Source organism: Anser cygnoides, chromosome 18 (assembly GCF_040182565.1).
Source record: "Anser cygnoides isolate HZ-2024a breed goose chromosome 18, Taihu_goose_T2T_genome, whole genome shotgun sequence".
NCBI classification, from domain to species: Eukaryota; Metazoa; Chordata; class Aves; order Anseriformes; family Anatidae; genus Anser; species Anser cygnoides.
This window is the reverse complement of record NC_089890.1, coordinates 5,822,550-5,845,935: the sequence shown is the minus strand read 5'-3', so window position 1 is coordinate 5,845,935 and position 23,386 is coordinate 5,822,550. Positions and strand designations below refer to the sequence as shown.

General features: G+C 41.2%; 1 protein-coding gene across 12 annotated transcripts in view; it reads right to left on the bottom strand.

Moving 5' to 3' along the window:
- The window catches only part of CUX1 (cut like homeobox 1), a 268,876-nt gene that overhangs the window by 124,437 nt on the left and 121,053 nt on the right, over nucleotides 1-23,386 (bottom strand). For all 12 annotated transcript variants that reach the window (XM_066979728.1, XM_066979718.1, XM_066979720.1 and 9 more), the window contains exons 5-8: nucleotides 10,777-10,914; nucleotides 7,301-7,424; nucleotides 5,251-5,327; nucleotides 4,363-4,429 (exon numbers count right to left, since the gene is read on the bottom strand). In XM_066979728.1, the coding sequence (XP_066835829.1) occupies nucleotides 4,363-4,429; nucleotides 5,251-5,327; nucleotides 7,301-7,424; nucleotides 10,777-10,914 (406 nt within the window). The remainder of the gene's footprint in view (nucleotides 1-4,362; nucleotides 4,430-5,250; nucleotides 5,328-7,300; nucleotides 7,425-10,776; nucleotides 10,915-23,386) is intronic.

Genomic DNA, 23,386 nt, shown 5'->3' with positions numbered 1-23,386 from the left:
GCCTCCTTCCCAGCAGTCCCCATCTGTCACCCACCTCTGACTTTGTGCAGATTACTTGAGGATTTATTTTCAAGCAGGATATGTGGATGAAAACAGGCATTACTTTGTCCTCCCGCTCCTGAGCGTCTACCTAGTTGTTTCATTAACTTCTTGTGCGGTGTCATGATATCATACTGTAAGCTCTTCAGGGCAGAGACAGTCTTTGTAAGAGATATAATGTGGTGCCCACCCCAGTGTCCCCAGCCTCACAGGCTGATGTCTGTGACCACCACAGGAGAAGTAAGATTAAATATTGATATTGAAATCTTGTAAGTCTAGTTTACAGATTCAGGCCCTGAAACATCAGAAAATCTCTCCCTTATCGCAAAGCAGGGACTGCCAGCTCACAGACCACATTTTCATCAACTGCAGTCTTGCCATTTCCTGATTTAGTTTTCATTAAAATGTAGTCCAGGATTAAAACAAGTCAGCTGGATCTATGTGGCAGAGGTAATTTGCAATATTGCACTAGCGTACAGTCTTAGTGACGCTACACCAGTATGCCATCCTGTGCCATCCTTCACTATATTGCCAAAAAACAATAATCAGTCTGATCTATAAATGGACAACGGTTCCCTGCTTCATATACTGGAAAGCAGTTTTTCAGTAAGTTGTTAAAAAGAATTGTTTTAGGATGACTCCTTTAGTAAATATTAAAACCTTTTTCCTCCACTTAATTTTCCACACGTACACTACTTTTAGAAGATCAAGAAGTCAGCATCTTCCAGAAAATCATACAGGAACAAAAAATGGGGGCAGAGCTGCTTTGACTGACAACCAAAACCTAAACATTTTTTTGCTCTGTCTTATTTACGAAGGTTTTTTATTGCAGAATCGGGTGCAGTACCTAAAACCCTCAAAAGGCTATTTAACATTTACTGGTGAAAATGCAGCATTTCAGTGAAATTCGATATTTTCTTTCATCAAAGGCAGGGAGCCTCAACCCACATGTTAACAGTAATGTAACAAGCCTACTGCATGTGCTACAACCGAAGATCCTTTTCCAATTAGAAATCATTTACGTTGGGGAGAGAAGGGGCAGGAGCAAAGAGGTGGCTCTGGAATTTATTTAGAACTGGAATTCAACCATTCTGGCTCAGAGCATTAACAGCTCAGCTGGGAACCTCAAACACTTGCTAGGACTCTGCAGTGAAACAGCAGTGAAAAAGCATGTTAGCAAGGAGAACAGTTTGTCCCCAGAAAACTAAGGAAATCCACAAGTGAATTTTGTCCTGTTCTTTTTTACAGAGGGTGAAGAAGAAAAATAATTTTGTTGCACTAGTGGAAAAAAAAATCTTTAATTTTCATGAAACACAAGCCTGAGTTTGCTTTTCAGTTTCAGCTCTGATAGAATCTCCAGATCAAACTCATTAGTGCTGGTTAAATCCAGGTTTGCTGATAGAAACGTGTGGGACAGCAAACAAAATCAGTATCAGGCCTCGGGAGAGGATGTGCCTCTTTAATTGAAAAAGGCAGAGTAATCATTCATTTATTTAACCCAGAGATGATTATAATCTGAAAACCTTGAAATCCTCTTACACAACAACTGTTTTGGCAAGCCCCTCTGTGTTCCAACAAATATTAAACTGTGCTTGCCATTTGTCTAAGGAATCTTGTATTAATAAACATGAAGAAGAACACTTTTACCTCCCACACTCAATGACAGAAGAAAACAAAGACCAGCTGTATTCATCAATGGATCCTTGTTCTGCACATAAAGGCTAATTACATTTTACTTCAAGCCTACACATGGAAAACTTTTCTGCTGCCATCTTGTCAAATTCAGCTTCTGATATTCCAGCTGACAGGCTGCGATGACTGCACACAACAAACTTCTTTTTGTCATTAACACCTTCAGCGCCCCGCGAGCACGGTATCTGCGCGATGGGGGGCCACGAGGAGGGGGCGTTCGCAGCATCCCCGCTCCTGCTGCACACGGGGTACCTGGCCACTGGCAAAGGGAAGGGGGATTTTTATAAAATGGGATGACAGGAGCTAATATGACCCAAGATTTCAAGTCCAGAAACTGATCTCATCTGAAGATGCCTTGCTAGCATCAGGCTCAGACAGTTACCTCCATACCTTGTTCTGCACACAGTGCTTCGAACTGGGACATTTTGAAAAAAACACCAAAAGATAAACAAGTTGACAAAGTGATTTCCAGCTTCAAGATCACAACCACCGGCCACTAGGACAAAATCCAGACTCCTCAATGCTGATACTGAAGACTTCTTACTGTGTATTTCTTCCCTTTTTTTTTTTTTTTGAAAGCTTTTCAAAGTTACAAACAGTTAAGAGACTGATTTACTCCAAAATTTAAAATCTTAAAAGTACTGTTAGCTTAAAAAAATTGACAATTATCTTTTTTTTCCTAAAGGCATTCCAATTCATCTGCATCAAATAAGTGTCTGTAAAACTAACAATTCTGGCCTAAGATAAAAATCACATGTTTTTAAAACACAAAGTTAAAATTGGCAATACAAGTAGCTTTTTAGACTTAGATCAAAAGAGGGTTTCTTTTTAGAAAAGAATCAAACTGTCTTTCACCATTTTTATTGGTGTTTTTTCAACATTTCTCCCAGCTTTTACAATTAAAATAAATGACTCAATTTCACTGTCTATATTCAGTTCCCTTTTCATGTTTTTCTAGATTTCCATATTGCAAAATTTGGGCTACAACCACCACAGACGACTGCTGTTATGCAAGAACTATTCCTGCCATAAATATCCAAAACAATGATAAAATATTTCTGCTGTTATTAGGTTCTACAAGTTTGTTTTCACAGTACATTAGTTTGGGAGATAAAGTACATCCTTAATGTCTGCTTCAGGATTCAGCTCTATGATCTCTATATCCCAGACCAGCCTCCATAATCATTCTGCTACAGAACACAGTAAACTTCTTGTTGCTGCAGATGCTACTAATTTGATGTAATTCTCTATATATTAGCTAAGAATCATATTCAAGATGATATGAAAACATCTCAATGTGAATCCCTCTGAAAAAATGAAATACATTACAAGTGCAAACAAACAGTTTAAGAGTACGTCTTTTGCCCAGTATAAATTATGGTACTTAGGGAAACAGTATTGAAAAAACGAACGACGCAAACACTCTGCAAATAAAAACAGTGAAAAGGGTCAGGGGTTACAAGGCTCGGTGCCTACAACCACTGAGCCCTGATCTATGACTGTTCCTGCAGAATTGACAGCAAGACAAAATAACAGCGACAGATCTGCCAGCATCAGCTATGCGCAGAAAAGGAAATAAAGGCAATCTGCAGTAATTTAAGGCTCCATCAGAAACATCATTAGTATGTGTCTCTTAGAGAATGATGAAATTGAGGGGAAAAAAAAAAAACACTTTTAATTACCTTACATGGAACTCAAATGAAACTGGAGTTATAGAGCGACCCCAAAATTTACCCAGAAGTTTACCTTTAATGATGTAAAAGGTGTTTCAACCCTGGACACTGATTCTTAACCACTGTGGACTGAATTTTGTAATCGCCGAGCTCTCCTGATGCTCAGTGAAGAACTGAATCCTCTGTGCTTGCAGAATCATACACTAAGAAATTAAAACTTACTGCCAATTTGAGTGGTCTTGACAAACCTGACTCTGCCATGAGCCATACCAGAAAGCACTTACCTACCAGCAAAACAAGACCACAGCACTCCTCCCAGTGCGATGGGGGCAGTCGGCACAGGGATGTGTGGTGCATCTTCCACCCCTTGCCCTTACAGAAGCCAGGGCACCCATCTGAAATGGGCTCTTCCTTTCCCATCCCATTTCCAAAAGTTACTGACTATTTCGGCTTAGTACTGGGATTATTGCTGGTCATGAGAATTCCTTTTCATTACTAAATTTCCTTAAATATGAAAGGTTCAAAGAAAAACAGCAGAAGTCTGTCTCACTTCTTTTGTTTCCCGCCCTGTTAATTAAACTGAGGGTAAGTGAAAACAGTAGCCATAAAGAAGATGAGGATATGCATTTTTGAGACTACCTGCATGTTCTAACACACACCAAAAAAAAAAAAGGCAAAAGCCTGCCAAAAATGTCACTCCATGTAGTTTGGTTTGTATCTGGGAGAGTGATGACTGTCATGCCACAACCAGAAACAACCAGGGAATTGGGTGCAACAAACTAAGATGACTCCTAATCTTACTATAGGAGGCCAAAGTAAGACAATGCCTTCCAAAAAAATTTGGACTCCTGAACCTCGTCCACCCCTTTTGTCTTCAACAGATGGATTAAAAAAAAAAAAAAAAGAAAAGCAGTGATACCTTGAAGAAAGAAATAGGAAGAAAACAGTGAAATCTTACTTTGCAGTAGTTTCTTCATCATATTTTGTTTTCAGATCAAATAGTTCTGTTCTGGTTTTTTCCAAGGCTAAAAGGCATAAACATGAAGCATTACAGCACTGTAACAGTAGTGAAAAGCAAAAAGACTACTCCATTTTTTTTATTGAGCCATAAATAAAGCTGTATACCTCCTGATGAAAAATGCTTTGCTTTATCTTTCTACCTAGGCAAACCATTATGACTTAGCAAAAACGTATCTTGATTTTTCACAATTTCTTACGGTATTACTTTTACATTGCAAAAATTTCCAATTTCTATTCTACTTAAACAAAGCTAGACATTATTCATTTCTTATTAAACTGGCTAAATTGCTTATTCATTTGAAATATTTATTGCAGTAATTCAGGGAATAACATTTGTTGTGTTCTCAAGGGAAACAAAAACAAACGTATCCCAACCTGGAATATATAAGGCTGCAGAGATGAACAGAAATATTAATGGCAAGCAAGTCACAGGAACAGGCAAGGAACACTAGTGGAAATTGGGCTCATACTGAACTCAGACCACTATAAATATTTATCATAGTTCAGAAATGTGTGAAACCAGAGCAAAACACAACATGGATGCAAAGTTCCATAGCTTGTTTTAATTGCTGTGTTGTTCTAATGCTGTATGTGCTTTGTGCTTGGCCTTGTCCACTGTATTTACCAACAGACTGGCTGCAACCCAAGTGTTCACTTAAGGTGTGAAGCCCCAAAGAAGCTCTGATTTACGAAGCACGTTCGAGCTCTGTTGGATCTCTCTGTACTTGCAAGAGCTGGATCACACACAGTCCTGACTCAGCTAACGATCTCTGTCCTCTCACCTCCAGCCTGAGCATTGGTATAGGTCAGAATAGCGATGCCAAACCTGTTTGCAAAGCTTGAACTTTGTGTTCGGCTTCTTCCAGCTTCGAGGCTGTCGACATCTGTGTCTCCTGCAATTTTCTATACAGGGAAAAGAAGAGGTGAGAACAGAGCTCGTAATCATGTTAAACAACTTATCTGTATTTTGAAAATTTGGAAGATAGAGTGATTAACTGTCTCAACTGTAATCAGACAACTGACAACACCACACAGACTACAAGGTGCTTCAATGGGACCCATAAATCATGTCACATTGCAGTACTGTTCATACTTCGCAGTCCCACTTATTAAAATTTTAGCAGTGTAGCCACCTCATAACATAAGCTGTGAACATTATACAAGAGTTGACTGCTATATAAATGACAACTTCGGTGGAAGGTTTTCTTGAGCATAATTTGTTTTGGAAATGTCACACACATTAAGAAAATTGTCACCAAGCACCCTCTGTTGTACAAAGTTAGTACAAGAAGAATGATACATTTCCATTTTACTGTCATAATGAAGAAATTTTTTGCCATTAAGTGATATACTGAATAGATGTGGCAGCTGTTTCATCGTAGCTGTAATGGATGCCAAATGCAGTAACATTATTAGCTACTTTTAAAAAAAATCTGCATATTTCAAAACAAATTTCACATTGATATTTTCTATATAACACGATCAGACCTCTAGTATGCTCACATTTCTTATGTCCACAGGCAATATTTTCTTGTTTGTGTCAGCAGTATACATTTTAACATCATCCTGCCATACAGGCACTACACCCTTTGCTAAAGGGTGGACAAAAGGAATTATAAAACTCATCTTTGGAAGGGAGCTTGTCTGACATCTTCCAGAAGACAATGCTTTTTATGACACCGCTTTTAAGATATTCTACAGATTTTTGAATTGTGAAATGGCTTATAAAACTATCAGCATCCTACGTGCAGTCTATAGGGTACATAAATTTATTCTCCAACACTGCTGACCAGGTTGATAACTATTTATACCGAGAAACATGCGTCAGTTCCCTTCATACCAAATTATATGCTTTGAGAACTCAAAATCTCTCTTATACATGCTTGTTTTTGTTATTTGCATTCCGTGAGCTGTCATTTTGTTTCATATTTACACATTTCTATACTGTGCTTTTTAAAGTCACTGTTTGCATGTTACTTATCAGAGAGTAACCACAGGTATCGATGAATAAAAAAAGCTTGGCTTTCACAGGTAGGTTTTTCCCACTCAGATATGAATTTAAACTACCAATGCGCCAACTAAAAAGCTCATGTAAACTCACGGGCTTTCACACTAAGTTGAACGTGTTAGCTTCAGTGTTACTGCTCCACAGGAGAAATAAATTCTCAAGGTAGGAAACTCGACTTGAAAAGCACTCCCTTTTAAGACCCTTGGTCTTGTTCTGCCAGATTTGTTTGCCCACTAGCTTACAAGATTCAAACATTCCTTACTCATTTGCAAAAGATTAGAAATGCATCCAAGATGCTTCAAGAAAAAAAATAAATCAGTAATGTAAAAATTAAAATACTCGTTAACACAGGACTGTGCAAGCTATTTTGAGGATAAAGTTCTAGTTCAGGAACGCAGTCCCCTTCTTAAACATGACCATACCGGCAGGGGTGATGCACCTCTTGGGTACAGTGTTTCATCTGAAATAGCTCAGGGTTGTACAGATTGTACAGTGATACTCTGACACACAAAGTGGACACAGTGGACTGAATTACACTGTCGGCTAATGGAGAAAGATTAGTGTCACAAAGGACAATGCAGCTAGTGAAGAATAAAAGCAGGTTTGCACCCTTCTGAACATGACACCCCCCACACAACACTACCGCCAAGCAACAATCTGTCCTTGTTTTACTCCTACACTTTCACGATTGTTTTTCTGTGCAAAGTTGAGTATCAAATGATTCTGTGTCAAACACATAAATCACCAGAATCACTCAATATATGAGCTGCCTCAGCACACCAAAGAAAGGATCCTGGCTGGGAGGATTAAACAGAAAAATACATCTCTCCTTCTCTACAATACCTACAGAGCACACATGCACACTCACCTCTCCTTCTCCGCGAAATCATTTTGTAATTTTTGTTCTTTTTCAAGAGCTATATTCTCAGCTTGGTTCTTCAGGGTCTGTTCATATTCTCGGATTTTCTCTTTAAGTGCTTTTATTGTAACCTCTACAGAAAAACAATAGGGAAAGAATGAGTTTACATGGCTCCACGTGGCTCCACAACACACAGCTTTCTTTACCCTGTAGGCTCAGTGTGTTTTAAACTTTAGCTCTTCAACTCTGACACAAAATCAATGGATATGAGTCCCTTTGGAGACCTTTTACTCCCTAAATGTTAAATTGAACTTTAAGCGTTTAGGTTGAGAAGAATCAATGGAGTTTGCTGGAAAGCAGAGCGAAGGTTCCTCTAACACGACTTAAAAAAAAAAAAAAAGAAAAGAAAAGAAAAGAAAAAAAATCAATTGTAAAATATAATATCACCTTATTGACTAGTCTCAAATTAGCTCGCTGCTGAGTGGAGATTAATAAAGTCCCAGTGCGGGTTTAAGTATGCATTTACACACAGGACAGTTAATTCACATAACTGTGATCATGTAAAAAGAGGCAGTTTTACTATGGTTCATGCACAGATGCAATCTAACACTAATTGAACACATATCTGGGATATAGCTATGTTCTGCTTCACAACTGACGACAAATACGGCAGTTAAGATTTAACTGCTGTATTAACAGTAGATCAGATGCAACAGACACTCTGGAGCCCCTCGTGTTCCCGTTGCTCTGACTGCCTTGTCATCCACAACGGGTTTTATGCACAAGCATCAACTGCTACAGCTCGGTGAGTGTGCTTGCAGTCTTCCAGGAAATCTGAAGAAACCCTGCTCTCAGATAAAGAAGCTTTCTTGCATTAAATGTGCCTGGTAACGGATGAGAGAAGAGGCAGAAACCTGAAGAGTCACCACGGAGCCTCTGATGGACAGTGTCTTGCTTCATGCCCTCATCCGCTCCTACATGAAAGCCCTCTGATCCCACCCACAGGAAAGGACCAGATCCTTATAGGGCTCATACGAGGAAAAGCAGGACATTCACCAGAGTATGCTTTGTAACAATAATGGAATTTGGAAAAAGCGTCAGACTGCCAGAAGACTCACAGCTAGCAATACACTTCAATGTACTTACACAGAGATGGGGTGGTTTAAAGGCATCAGCTTATTAGCAGCTGCCATTAACGATGCTTTAGGAAAAATATCTTTGGATACAAATTGTTTCTCATTCAGCAGAAATATGGGAGAAAGACAAACTTTGCTATGAAAAGTAAAGCCTAACGACTTAAAAAAAAAATCTCAGTAATACACACAAAACCGAGCATAATCCTTTAAAAGCCTGTACTTTTCGACTTGACTAGAGAACTGTCACACCAGGCAGCAGATACCTGGTGATAAGGTCCGCTGGCTGGGAATTACACCAAAGGCAGCCGGGACCACAGAGACCACAAGAACGGGGGGAGAGTGGTAAAACATGACTGCCAGCAAACCAGCTACTTCTGAATGAAGGACTGGGATTTTGCTAGCCATGCAAAAATCAGATGAGTCTCATTACAGATTAATAAACCATGAAAGGGACATAACTTTAAAAAAAAAAAAAAAAAGAGCAAGGGGAAATTCTTCTCCGAGATCTGGGAAACAGGAATTTTGATCATCTCCTGAATAAGCAAAGAATGCTCTTCACACATGCAAAAGGATGTTCATTCATACAGATGAAGGATGCACTATTTGTGCAAGAGGTACCTTTCCTGCTAGTACTTTCACATGTGAGCTGTACAAAAGTATTCAGGCACACGAAGAAGCATGGAGCGAAATAAGTAGCTTCCATTCTAACAACCTCAAGGAAACGCACAGAGCTGCACCTTACCAATTCTGAACACTTCATTTTAAAAAGGAAACAAAAGTACTAAAATTAATGCAAAAAGTGCACAAATATGGGGAAAAAATATGACTTTTGTGACAAATCTGTTTTTACCTTTAGGCACAATCTAATCCCCTACACTGCTGGAAGAACTGCGTGCCTTCTTTACTGTTCAGGTCAGCTGCAGCATGTTACCACTGCCATTTATACCAGGTTTGGAAGAAGTTTCTTAAAGGCATTGTACAGCTTGTATACAGCCCTCCTCCAAACAAAGAGATTAACTGATAAAAACACCCTTAGCTAACAACACACTTTTCCCTGGATATCTTATTAAACCTTGTTTGAAATAGAGCGTAAAACTATTGCACTGGCATCAAAAACAACGCAAGCACTAGAGTGGCAAAACAGAAAGGAAGTTAATGCACACTGGGGTAATAAAAAAACTAAAACAAAAACCAGTTTACACGTAGTTGCAGCATGGAACTATGGAAATTGAGATCCTTCTGCTTTCTGGGATGAATCCCTATGTCATGTCTGAGTGTATGGGATGCAGAGCCTCAGGAAAACTGCACAGTAATCTGCAATTATTGTGCATTTCCAGCAAAAGACTGTTGGGTAGAGCATTACAGCTCATCTTGTGCAGTGCAGCCTGTATCTTTTTGCATGCTGAAACCTATCCTCCCCATGGCCCACACCCTCTAAGTTAACAGCAAATCTGTGGGCACACAGGTGCTTCTTCTGCTGAAAATGAAACATAATAGATCCAACCTAATCACTAATGCTGCTTTCAAATGTTACCCATTTCAGTGCAATGGTTCCATAGCATAAGAAAACCTCAATCTTTCCACATTTTCCTTGAAAATTGACCTTTCTACCAGCCAGAACTTAGTATTGAATATGGAAATGTTGAGTCCCATGTACAGGGAAGTAGGTGTACAACTAAGCAAATTTTGTTTCCTGGTGAAGGAAACATGTTCTTTTGAAGTACAAGAAAACTTGAACAGTCTTAAGAACAACAGGCTTTAAATATTCGGTCTCATTAAAACTTACTTAATTCAACAATATTAGCTTGTGTTTACACTGTTCTTTGGATAGTCCCTGGAGTAAATGTAAAATATGTATGCTGAATGTACTCCAGCAACACATTTCAGATTTATGTAAGGGAAAATCAGAGTACAGGGAAAGTCCCATTTGTACAGGTTTGTATCCATGTATGAAATACTGCTGGGTTTTTTTTGTGTGTGTCTGTGTACTACATGCACCCACATGCACATTCAGCTTGATGTCAGTAGCAGTATGGTCTATCATATAGTGATATAGTGTCTACATATAACTTCAGTCAATGGTGTCGTTTCCAGGCAGCGCTGGAGGCTACAACCAAATAACAGCTTCACATTCTGATGTGGTGCTACAGAAGACTTTTAAAGAAATTCAGAGAGTCTAACCCAAAGTCATATGTATATGCACAAATGGCAATAATAGACTCCTTTACTTTCTTTACTGACTTTCAATGCTACTGTCAACTCTGCCTGTATGAAATAAAATTGAATTTCATCCCATTGTTCAAATTTCAGTATGCATTAAAAGCTGGTAAACACACATTTGCAACCTACCCTGATTTTTCACCTCAGCGAATTCTTTGTTGTATTCCTCTAGAGTTTCCCTAAGTTTCTGGTTCTCTGTTTCAATATCGTGCATACGTTGAACCTTGAGCTGAAGTTGCTGTCCTAAATCCAAGGCTGGAACTGGATCTAAAAAAGAAACAGTAAAATAAAATGTAAGATAACAGTAACGCTTCTGTGACTTAAACAGCTCAGAGCTCAAGTGTCCTTTTTTCTCTATTAATACCTAGTTTACGTGACAAGGCCCTAGTTTAAATTACTTTTTCCATATGTTCATCACTCCACAACCTATATAATTAAAAAAATATGGATGGTTAACTTTACCTATGCTACCCTTTAAACTGAAGTGTGCCTTCCTCACTGTGGCTTTTATCCGCAGGGCAGTTCGCCCAGGGTGCAGACAGTCATGATGCGAAGGTATGTGACAGCTTGAAGTTTCAAATTTTTGTTTTTAAAATGAGAACTTTGGGGGAAAAAAGTAATCCAAAAAGTACCACCCACTGACAGCTGGTGTCCCTTAAATACCTCCACTTTTGCAGGAGTGAATTTCTGATGAAAATTATGTCCTCCTGCACAGCTGAGCACTAAAAGTTTATTTGATTATAGAGATCTGAGCTGTATTTTTTCAGAGCGACAGATCAATAACAATCTGAAGTATTGTGTAAATTTAATTAATTCTATGAATCTTGGATTTTGTGACCTTTATTCCCTATTTTTCGCATACTACTAATCGAATAAAAATAAGAAATTAGTTCGTAAGTTCTCAAGAAATTAATTCTTCGATGTTGGTTCCCTTCCACTGAAGAGAGTCCCTAGCACACACCTGACATGTACACATGCTTGATTTATTCTGGGATTTCTTCCCAGTCAGAATAGGAAAATGCTGGAGTCCAATGGACTTATAAAAGATTATTGAATACATTTCTGTTATGGGCGCCAGCATCTCTTGTGAAATGGCTGCAAAGATTTAGTCTCCTGTTGAGGAATGCTAAACACCAAACTCAGTGGATCAACAACAGTATATATTAGGGAGTTCACTTAATTTTCAGCCACCACAGTCATTAATTTTTCAGACCACCCTCAGTCTCTGGAAACACATAATAAGTCTATTGTACCTCTGTTAACACATTAAGCATGAGCCTGTGTGTTTTTTCAATATGCCAGCGTTGTTTCATAGTTTATAAAAGAATAGTACTGGGTTATGTTGAGCTCAGAGACATTATAAGTAGCAGTCTGCTGCATTTTGTTACTTCAGTTCTTCAACAGCTTATGGCATTACCCTGTTCATAATACAAAATCTAGGTTGCTTGTCATCTGTTCTCTGTACATACATAGTTTATGACTACATAGCTTTTTCATTTATGCTTTTTAGGCCAAATACTTTTCGTTATTATTATCTATATTAAAATATTTATAATAAATCAAACTTAAAATGTTATTGTGGCAGAGACACAGGGTACAGGTAAAGAATTAAATACAAAGTTTAAGTCACAGCAGTAGCACGAGTTAAAGTCCCTACAATATTTATGTATGGTCCAATTAAGGTACAGGCTGTCACAACATCACCCTTCTCCCATGTAGGTCCGCCGACCTTTAGCGGGACTGCCCGCTTTGTCACACTGCTGCAGCTCAGCATTTCTCTGACAGAGCTAGTCCAGGACATTCATCTGCCGAACGTAAAAAGAGGTTGGATTGTCTCAATCCACCCATGTCTTAAGTTGTTAAAGGCACCTCAAAATATATCAAACAACGATCTTTTGCTTCAGCTATGGTATTTCTATAAGAGAGTGTTAAAATGCCACGATGAAAGAAACTGAACTTTAAAAAACTGTGAGTGCACTTTTCCCCCCTCTTTTTAGAATGTCCATTGTAAAAAGCCAGGACACCCACAAAACATATTTTGCTCCAAATACACATGGCTTTTTAAATTTAAATTGGTAAGGAATTAGGAGACAAAAATAACATGGGCATTATAAAGTGAATAATGACTAAGCCTTTAGTCAAATTTGCGATCCCTGAGAAGCTTTATGCTCAAAATGAAAATACTTGCAATCTCATAATTATTCATCAGGACATGTATATTTAATTTAGCTCTATTAAAGGTTAATGTTCAAGTAGCAAAACAGTTGCAGAACAAACAAAATGTAAAAACAGTCTCTGTGCATTAAACTTCAAACTTTACTAGAGCCTATTTGAAGGACTAATGGCCTGCAGCCACTAAATACTGCTTAAGGACATGTTAAAAAAAAAACATGGCTGAAGCACCTCTTAGACTTAATTTTTATAAACTGCATTAAAGAAAACTAATCACTGCATGACAATAAGATGACCGAGACATTCTGACCAGAGACAGAAATAATTAATTTCTCATGGCAAGTTCCAACATGCTCTTTTATTTCAAAAAAAATAAAGGAGGACCATGATTTCTGGAGCATTTATAAACATCAATTAATCAGAAACCCGTACAAACCATACAGCCAGCACAACTCTTTTCTTACCTGAATGGATTGGATTTAAAAATAAATAAGAATACTCTCCTTTTCCCAACATATGCATGCATGAAAAAGCATACCTATTTATATTAACCAGACTTACAAAGTATGTTTCATGTCATTTAACAGGAGGTCACTGAATTTTTACACAAGCAATGGACCAAAACTTTCGACTCATTACACAAACAACAGGCATACGCATTCTGAAAAAAAATCAAACGCCACTAGCTTATAGACAGCAGCAAAAAAGGAAATGCCTTTTCTGTAATCGGTAAGAGAGAAAAATAATCTCAATTAACACTTCAATGTAAAAAACTCATTGCAAATTATTCCCTTGGTTTGAATCTTCTCTAGCTTGAAGTTCAGCATCCCTGCTAGGCACAAGATAAATAAGAAATGAGAACAGAGACAAAAGGAATCTGCTCATCCAAAACTTAAAAAGTGTTTAGCAAGATCATTACTGCCCACGAGTAAACCGAGATGTCCATTTTTATATGAAGTTCTGTAGATTTGTTTCCATCTCTCCCCACTCTGTCCTACTTCCCTTATCCACTTGTAGCCCCCCATGTCCCCGAGGAAGCCCCTGGCATCACTCATCTGTGCGTGCCATGCATGTCCAGGCCTGGCCCTGACCCGGCAGCAGAAGTAACAACCTGCTGCATCTCCACACCTGCATCCCAAAGCCCGGTCCCGCTGCCACTTCCCCAGGGATCGCTCTTTGGGGACAGTGCACGCGGGGCTCCCTGTGCCTAGCTCGGTGCTCACAGCTGTCACGCACCGCACTAGTCCCCTTGCTGACAGCTCCTCTGCTCATGAAGGGGCTGGAGGGACACGTCCCAGCAAATGAAGAGGTGAACAGAATTAGCTAGCGTTACAAGTGTAACGTTATTTATATAGTAGGCAACACTTCACATCAAACAAGCCGGTGCAAGGCAGCAGCAGTAAACCTCTCAGGCTACTCTCGCACCATATACATGCCCCAAGGACAAATTATTTTCGAACAGCAGCGCAGGAGAACCAATTTTTTGCTGCCGCCTGTGCATGTAAACCACGCATTTTCAGAACAGCTTGAAAAGAAAACTAGAGATAGATCTGGACCAAAGAGCATGTTATGTTACTCGCTGGAGGCAGCACCTCACCACCTGCAGCCCCGGCACAACCCAAACCCGGTGACAAAACCCCACTACTGATGCCCGGCTGAATTTCCAAACGGGGTTTCACAAAAAAAAAAGGGGGTGGGGGAAAAAATCCCTCGCTCATTCTGTGAGCTGGAAAAAGACACAGATCTTAATAATTCAATCTAAGTGTTTACACAAAGAGCACTGTGGGTACGCTGCCCTCCCCTGTCATTAGCGGAGATGAATGCACCCCCTTGTGCGCGCTGCTCCCGCAATGACATCACGCTCCCGCCTGCCTCGCTTTTCGCCAGGGCACTCTAGGCTAATGTAATCATACGATTACATAATTAACCCAGCTGTCTCATTAAGAAAATCAACTGGAATTCAGGGCATAATTAGTCATACAGCAATTAGCATGCTGATGAGCGACTGATGAAAAGCTGTCTAGATACGGAGTATGCTGGGACCACCCTCGTTTATCGGGGATGGGGGGGGGCAGAACCCGGTTCAAGCCCCCCCGAGAGCCGCGGGGCCGGGCCGGGTCCCCTCGGCCGGCAGAGGCCTGCGCAGCCCCGGCCTGGCGTGGCCTCGCCACCGGGCACCTCGCGGCCCCTCCCGGACGGGCCCCTCCCGGCACCTCACGGCCCCTCACGGCCCGGCCCCGCGGGGAGCGAGCGGCAATGCCCGGCCTGGAGCTCGGAGCCGGGAAGCGCAGCGCTGCCCTCGTTAAGGCTCCGGGCCGGGCCGAGGAAACTAACCAAAAAAAAAAATAAAATAAAAAAGGCGCCCTTTTTTTTCACGCTTCTGAGGGAAATGTGCTTCCCGAGCTGCGGTGCGAGGCGCTGCCGGCGGGCTCGGCTCGGTTTATTCACAAAAGGGGAAAGGGCACCTAATACTTCGGCCGGTGTCTTAAAATGGAGCTCCTGAGAAGGCTTTTCCAAAACAAAGGGCTTCTCCTAAATCCCCTCCTCCCTCTTCATGACAGGCCCGTAGCGCTGGAAACGCACGGAAAGCAAGTTATGAAACAGTGCCAGGACTACAGGGGCAATTAATATTTTATATCACAGGGAATGTGTTTCCTAAGGTTGGGGTCTAAAAATAATGCACTGAAGGCACAGCAATTGTTTCGAAAAGACTGTTTGTGTTGCCTAAACCATGCTGTAAGCAAACCGAGCTTAGCGATCGCTCACAAGAAACACCCACGCAAAATGATAAGGGAGGGGGAAAAACTAAAAATAAAAATAATAATAACAAAAAAAAAATCCACCCTCCTTAGCACAACTTCGCTACCATAAGCTGTTAACTTTTTGGAAAAAAGTTCAGCTCTGCCATGTCATGGCAAAGTGAAGCTTTTGGCCCAGGCTGCGCCGTGCAGCGAGCGGTTCTCTGGGCACGCGGCGCCTGCTTCGCAGGCAGCTCCATCAGCTTGTGATGCACTAAGTGCCTCCTTGGGAGGCTGCATATCTGAAAATAACCTGAAAATGTGTTTTAGAAAAAATAATAATTACATTGTAGCTTTTGAATATTCAAACACCTCACAGCATACTTAATTAATTCATTAATTATTCCCCAGAAATTTCAGGGGTAAATTGAAATAGCCTAGAGAGACTGAGACAAAGATTTCATGGAATAAATGATAACTTTCCTCCCGTTCCCCCATGACTCTGGTAGCCCAGGGACAGAAGAGTTATAGCCGTAATTCCGTTTGAAACAAAGCTCATCATCTCTCCAACTCCTCACTTCATAAAAAACATGAAAAGGTTCTCCCTTCCATCAAGAATTAAACACATTTTCTTACTCCCCCACCCCACAGGACTGGGATCTCTCTCTTCCTTTTATTTTTTCCATTTTTCAAAGTGTTCTCCTCGCCCTCCTGGCATCGGAACGTTTTGGAAGGGCCGTGCCAGGGAATTCAAAGCACCCACAAGAGGGTGAGGGACCCCCATCTTCCATACCAGAAAGAAAGCAGAATGCCACATTCTGCCGCCCTCCAAAAGCACTAAAGCAGCAAAGCAATTCTGAAGCGACCCCTCCGAGCAGGGACGGGAAGCCGCAGCGTAACGGCGGCTTTGCTCCCCATTAATCACCATAAGCTGTCAGTGGCAGCACCCTGCAACACTCACAGGGTTAAGTGAAATGATGTGAGATGGGATATGGCCACTTCGACCACAATCACAAGGATCCCTGTGCCGGAATGTGGCTCTTACACCTTGTAGGTTGTTACGTGAAAACATCCTTTATTTATCTACCAATTCTAGATTGGCTACTTGCTGAAAAGTTGCCTTGGCTCTGCACCACATTATGAGATGCATCTCTACCCCCCCCAAAAAAATCAAGCAAGGCAATGTTGATGATTGATTCCTTCATGAATTGTGTTGCAGCTCCCTTTACCTTCAAAGAAGTAACCAAAATTAATCCTCAGAGAAGTTTTTAATATTAAAGTGGGCATGCATAATAGGTGATACAGTATTTTATGGCACTGTAATATGCCAGCTAAAAAAGGACCTAGTGAGTTATAGGAGAAACCCCCAGCAACTGAAAATGCTCCAATTTGAACATTAATATTCTAGTAATGGCTGAAGACAGTGGAATTTACTGCTTGCACACTGAGCTCAATGCAAAGCAAAGGACAGTTACAGAAAATCATTCATATGCTAAAAGTTTCATTTCTCCTATTTTGAGATTATAAAAAGAAAAGAGAACCCTCCACTGTATTTGAAAGCATTTCTGCCACTATCAACCCTTCTTTCTCCTGAACACTGCTGAATGTAGTTAGCCCTAAACCCTCAGCAGGCTGGGGTTTATTCTAATTCCAGTTCACATTCCTGCAACTGACAAAAGGAAGTGCAATATATCCCATCCCACATGAATCAAATACTGCCTCTTCTTCCCCGAATATGCAACGCTGCTCCAGTCACTGGGGTTTGGGTTGCTCTAACCCCAGTCCCTAAAGCGAGAGCTTCAAAAGGGTGCTGCAGTTGGCACCTCCAGGTGAACGTGCCCGAGGCAGCAGGGCTGTCTGCCTGCCTATACGGCACATTCTTCCTGCATCTACTCACTGCATCCTTCCCCTTATCTGCACCTCCCCTCTTCCTTCCGTGCCTCCAGCCTACCAACTAAAATAGGGCTTGACAACCACACAATAAATTTTTTAAAGTGTGTGCTTTAGGGATATTTCTTCCTGCGAATATTTATTCCAGCTTTTACAAAGGAATTTATCCAATTATTAATTCAACGTGAAAAACGGAAGAAAAAATGTGATCAGACAAGCCCGATTTGAAGCCACATATTCAGGTAACAAAGCTATTTTTAGTTATTGTGACATCCATTTCAAAACGTAAGGATAAAGTAAATGAGAACTAAAAGACTAGCATCGGCCAGGACTTTGCGCCTCATCTGAAAATAACTATGTAACGCTAGCAGTATGCCCTACCAGCGTGCACTCAGCCAGCACAGATCCAAAATTGTATTTCATGCTGTATTTCCGAGAGGCACGGCACAGAATTCAGACCCCGGAGGGAAGGAGGCTGAAGTGATTACGAGCTACTTCCACATTCCTCCGTGCTGGGCTGCCCGGAGGCTGGAGCAGCATCCCAGGCGAGCCAGACCCTTCTGAAAAATTCACAGTAGCAGCGGCTGACCCCACCGAAACGCCGCTCCAGACCTCCACTCTGCAGCCTGGGCTATGTAAACCATCCCTTTCACCCCACCTCAGGCATTTCTTTGTGCAGAACGGTTTGCAGAAAAATCACCGGTGCCTACGTTCCCTAATTTGTTATTATATAGACTTCTCTTCCAGCCAGAATTGGGGCATTTTAAATATGTTTACACAAGTCCCTTTTTTTTTTTTTTTTTAAACTGGCCTGAATGTGCTGGTGAAGCTTCAAAGACTGTACCTTCAGATGGGATCCAGTCACAAGCTAAATCACTACCTGCAGCCCCATGGGTTTACTGCTTTTCGCTCTTTCAAGTATTAACTACGTTCGATTTTCTGCTTAATTTTATTCAATTTTCAAGTGTGTTTAAAAAGATACCCTACTGCTCTCTTTGAGGGGGTGTATGCACTGCTTCTGTTGTCCGTGAGTAAGTTCATTTTGCTTCCTTTCCTCCTAGGACTACTCACTGTCATACTGATTTGTTTTCCCTCTAATGTTGAGAAAAGGCACTTGTTATGAATATTCATTTCCATTGCAAAGTTAGGGACAGCAGAAATATAAGCCCTTTCATTTTACTCTTCGATCTCCAGTTTGATTTATGTATATTTTATTCAAGAAGGGGGGACTATTTTGACACCTATTATCGTTTATCAAACAGAACTGCTTGAAATTTTTCGCACTGTACCTAACAATAGGAAACATTCCTCAGAAACTTACCTGTGCTGATCAGTCTCAACACACCACAAACTCAGAGTGTATTACAACCCGATCATGCTCTCTAGACAGAGTTTTGCAAAACAATTACCAATTAGCCCGACGAAAAGTACTCTGATAATTAACTTTTTATACCGTGTTTTTAGTGCTCTAGTTCAGGATGTGCTGAACATGATCCCTCAGAGCAGCCTCTTTTCCTTCTCACCTCTTTGCACTCAGCCATCTCTCCTCTGCAGGCACCAGTGCCGTGTGTGCGCGCTTGTGCCGCGATTTAAGCACGTCATGCAGCTTTCTGCTCACCTGGGTACATAACAGTCTGTACTGCCTTTCTTCTATCGGCTGGCATTAACCTTTATGCCTTCTGCTTAACATTATGTTCTGCAGAACAACCCAAACGAGTCGCGTAATGTACACGGATACAACAACTTCATACACATTTATCACCTCCAGCAGAAGCAAAAGATAACTTTTCTGAAAAAAAATCTAACCAGTTTTTCTCTTATGTCACTTTCGACCACAGAGCACTGATCAAGCGTTAACCGCTTTTTAAATGGAAGTCTTTTCGTAGCCCAGGCAGCAATACAAGTCTGGAGAGTGTTGCTAAACTGTAAATAATCACAGGGAAATGGAGCGATGTAAGCACTACATCTCACAGTGCCGATAGCCTGTGCTCCTTGGGAAAGGAATGAAGCTTTCTTTATGGGTGAGAAACAGATTTCTGCCCGTAGAAGTAATTCCCTAACACTTATTTTAATTGATTACTTTTTTTAAATGAAGTTTGTGTTTCCCCAGCTAAATCTTCCCTTGGAAAAGATAGCCCTGTGCAAGGCAGGGTATGTGAACAGGCAGGGCAGAACCGTGACTGCAAGCACCACTGCTACGCGTCCAATGTGTGCGCGGAAAACTCTCGCAAGGCACTCGTCCCTCCTTCCCCTCCCTCTGCAAGGTCCAGCCCCTGGGGCCGGGCACGCAATTTATGACGGTAAGGAACAAGGGAAAGACAAAATTTCCACTTCAGCCATCTTTCATTGTTACTGCTTTTAATTGTTTTGACAGGGCACACTAAAAGAATTGTGCATTTCTTCTTTTTACCCTCCCTGTTATTTTATGCTTCCCTTAGACAGGGGCTTCTCTGAACTAAAAAATACATCATGCACATTAAATAGCACCGAAGCGATGGCATGTCTGACCACAACAGAGCTGTGAAGAGTCTCCAGTAAAAACACAAGCACATCCCCTTTCACACTGTAGGAGTCATTCAGTTCCTTCTCGTTGAGATCCAGATTAAGCAGACTCAACCGTTTGTGACTCAACCCACAAGAGCTGCACAGTCCCCACCGAACTGAGAGCAAGTACTTTTTGTTAACCTACCCTGATTCTCAAAACGTGTATGCTGACAAGCCTCCGCACAGTTTCTTACTCTGTTGGTGCACGGCACAGCCGTGCCGGAGGCAGGAAGGCGGCAGGGAGGAAGGAGCCCAGCTTAGGGCTGAGTCTCGGTGGAGGAGCACAGGCTGCAGGCTGGGACCCGAGCCCAGGAGCGACGGCACGAGTTTTCCCCGAGTCCAGGGAGTCGCAGGAGGAGGCGAACTGACAGGTACTCCTCTCTGCTAGCAAGTTTTTAGCGGTACTGCAAAATACGTACCATCCCTTGTTAGAGGAAATGAGCGCTGGCACCCAAATTTGGTTTAATCGGTGCCACAGCAAGATTGAAAATTTTCTGTTTCAAGACAGAAGTTGTTTCTTTTTGCCTACGCAGCAGCCATTCGTAACAGGAGCAATGCTGAAAACCGAGAAAATGAAAGTGTGGCATTGTGCAGTAATCGCACAGTAATAACGAGACAGCGTAAAGCGAAATTCTGTTCAAGCAGTTTATGCAGATACCGTCATCTGGCATTCGCTCCGGTCTCTCTTTTAACCTTTACTTGAAAATCACAGTGAAGTTTTGTTTAACAAAAAAAGATTAAACTTCTCAAGCATTGATCATTGTTCCTTTTTAAGAGAAAAATATTTAATTTTTAATATTGTTCATGCTTAATATTTTTCTGTTAAAGCTTTAGAAAAAGAGAATTATGTATATACTGCAACTGCTCCTCCAAACACTTACAAAATAGGGCTCCGATTTCACTTGAAGTGTTTGCAAGACTAGGACCCTGAAAGCCAAGGGTGATAGCATAATGCACTTATTTTATAAAATTAGAGAGAAAGAAATCTTGTACAGATGGAAGAAAGCCTCCTCAAAATACAAACTGAACCTCCCTTTACCTCAAAATAAATACATTCGCATTATTTTTAAAGGTAAGTTGTGACAACCTTGTTGATTAGTGCAATTCATGTGGCAGCATTCACTTTTCTCTAGCTCTCTACTGCATACTGAAAATAAGGCAATTAAATGAGAAAATTAATTCCATTAATTAAAAATGTTCAGTCTCCAGCAAGACAGAATGATCTGAGTGAGAATTACAACTGTATAAATGCACATAAACCAAAGTGTTTTCTGTGATATGTACTTTCCTTTCAGAAGGATGTATTTTGCAGAACACGCCGATGATAACGCTACTTTAACAGTGACATAAACGGGGGAGAGATATGAAAAGGTCTATTTTATCTTTTAAAGAGAAAACCACTTGATGTACACAGGAAAATTCACAAAATACCAGCCTTCCCACAAATTCTTCACTGGAGAGCCTGAGTGAAAACTCTGGTCAAGTCAGGAAAGAAAATCATTAAGCTTAGCTGAATCCACAAAGCACCATAGCCAGAGTTTCAATACAGATCATTTTATACTAAAATTAAAATAGAAGTCCTTTTTAATTATATAAAGTGTGCACATTATTACCGAGGAGAGGAATACATGCTTTCCTCAAGAACCATAAAATTGGCTGCTGGGAATTAGACTTCAGCTGCAATTATTATATGGTCCTATAAAGGATATTGAACGTCTGATAAAATTGCACCCTTGTCATGTAACAGTGATGCTTAATGCTAAATAACCACTCTGCAGCATTCCAGTCATAGCTTTCTCAAAACATCATAGCTCCCTTCTTGCACTGAAAAGAAAACATCGCAGGATTTCAGAGCTAAAAGCGTACCTAAATATTTGAAATATCAAATGGACAGGTCAAAAGATATGTAAGCCACAGAGAGGCAGAACAGCACGTGTGATAAATTAATACTGGTGTCTCTTATAAAGGAAAGCCCACCATGAAGATACACCGAATGTAGAAGACTATATATGATGAAAGGAAAAAGCCACCACCACACGCACCGTGAGTGCATATGGCCAAGCCCCGCCACGCTGTGACGAGCACCAGCGCGATCCATTCCTAATGGCGATTTTCCTTTCTGTTACGTTCCTTGTTGTAAACTGCGAGTACTGGCTACCCTGCATACAGCTACGGGAGACTGGCCGGACTTCTGGAGAATCTGGAATTTGCTTTTAACAGCACTGGCATGCTCTTCGTGTGCCTCTGAGGCCTGCAGCCCTGACGCGGGACTAAGACCTGTAGATATTTCTAATCCCACAGACTCCATTGCACTCACAACATAGCAAGGCTGAAATTTTTACATGGAGTCAGAATATCAAAGAAATATTTCTCTGACACTTAACATAAGGCACACACAGGGGAAGGCTGGACAAGGGAGAGATTGTGACTGTGGACAAAGGGGTGCAAATTTTGCTCTTGCAATTGAAGGAAAGGAGAAAATTCTCTTACAAAGACGCCTCTCACAACTCAGATCCTACAACATGGGATGTATGTCCTGCTTTCCCCACCAGGCTTTACTCTTGACTCTGCTATTCAAATCCCAGCACCTGTCATGACGCAAGGCTTCAGAAAAAAAGCCTCTGCATGAGAGCATCCACAGAGTCCCACGCAGTTCTGGTTTGACGTTACCTCTCTCAGAGCACTAGACATCAAATTGGCCCGCCTCCCAGGCTATGGCAGGAAACACACAAGCATCCTGGGTGGGTTTAGATGGAGATGGAGGAGCTACAGCTCTTCTCTGCAGCACTGCATGGTGGGTTTGCAGGCTGCAGGCCTGCTAGGGGTGCTTTCATGGAGGAGTTTCCTGCATAAAGCACAGCTGTAGGAGCCCACCCTGTGCCCTGCTGCACACCTCGGCATGAGCCGTCCGATGCCCGGAGCTGCTCTGAGCTGTCAGCCACCTCCTGTGGCACAGGCAGATGTGCAAGTGGAGCTTTTCACCTAAGAATGGTTACCACGAGCAGGAAACAAGTCAATGAAAACTCCAGGCCATAGCCAAATAACCTAAAAATCAACATTGCTGGGGCAACTGTGGTCTAGGACAAGCATCATAAGCCTCTGCATTGCTTCATGTACACCACACGTAGCACAGCAGGTACTGGCCACTGGGCAAAAGTATGGAAAATATATACATTAGTGCTGACTAGCTTCTGAAAAACACTGACCTTTTAACCAGTTAAGCTGTAAACAAAACATTAAAAAAATCATTCTGGTTTGAAGTGTGCATGAAGTACGTTCCTTAAAAGGTAAAGACCAGTGTGTGCTTTGCAATGAGAACTTAAAAGCCCTTAGATGTATTAATTGTACCTCAAAACCTCTTTGAGGTAAGTATACTGAATATAACACATATAAGA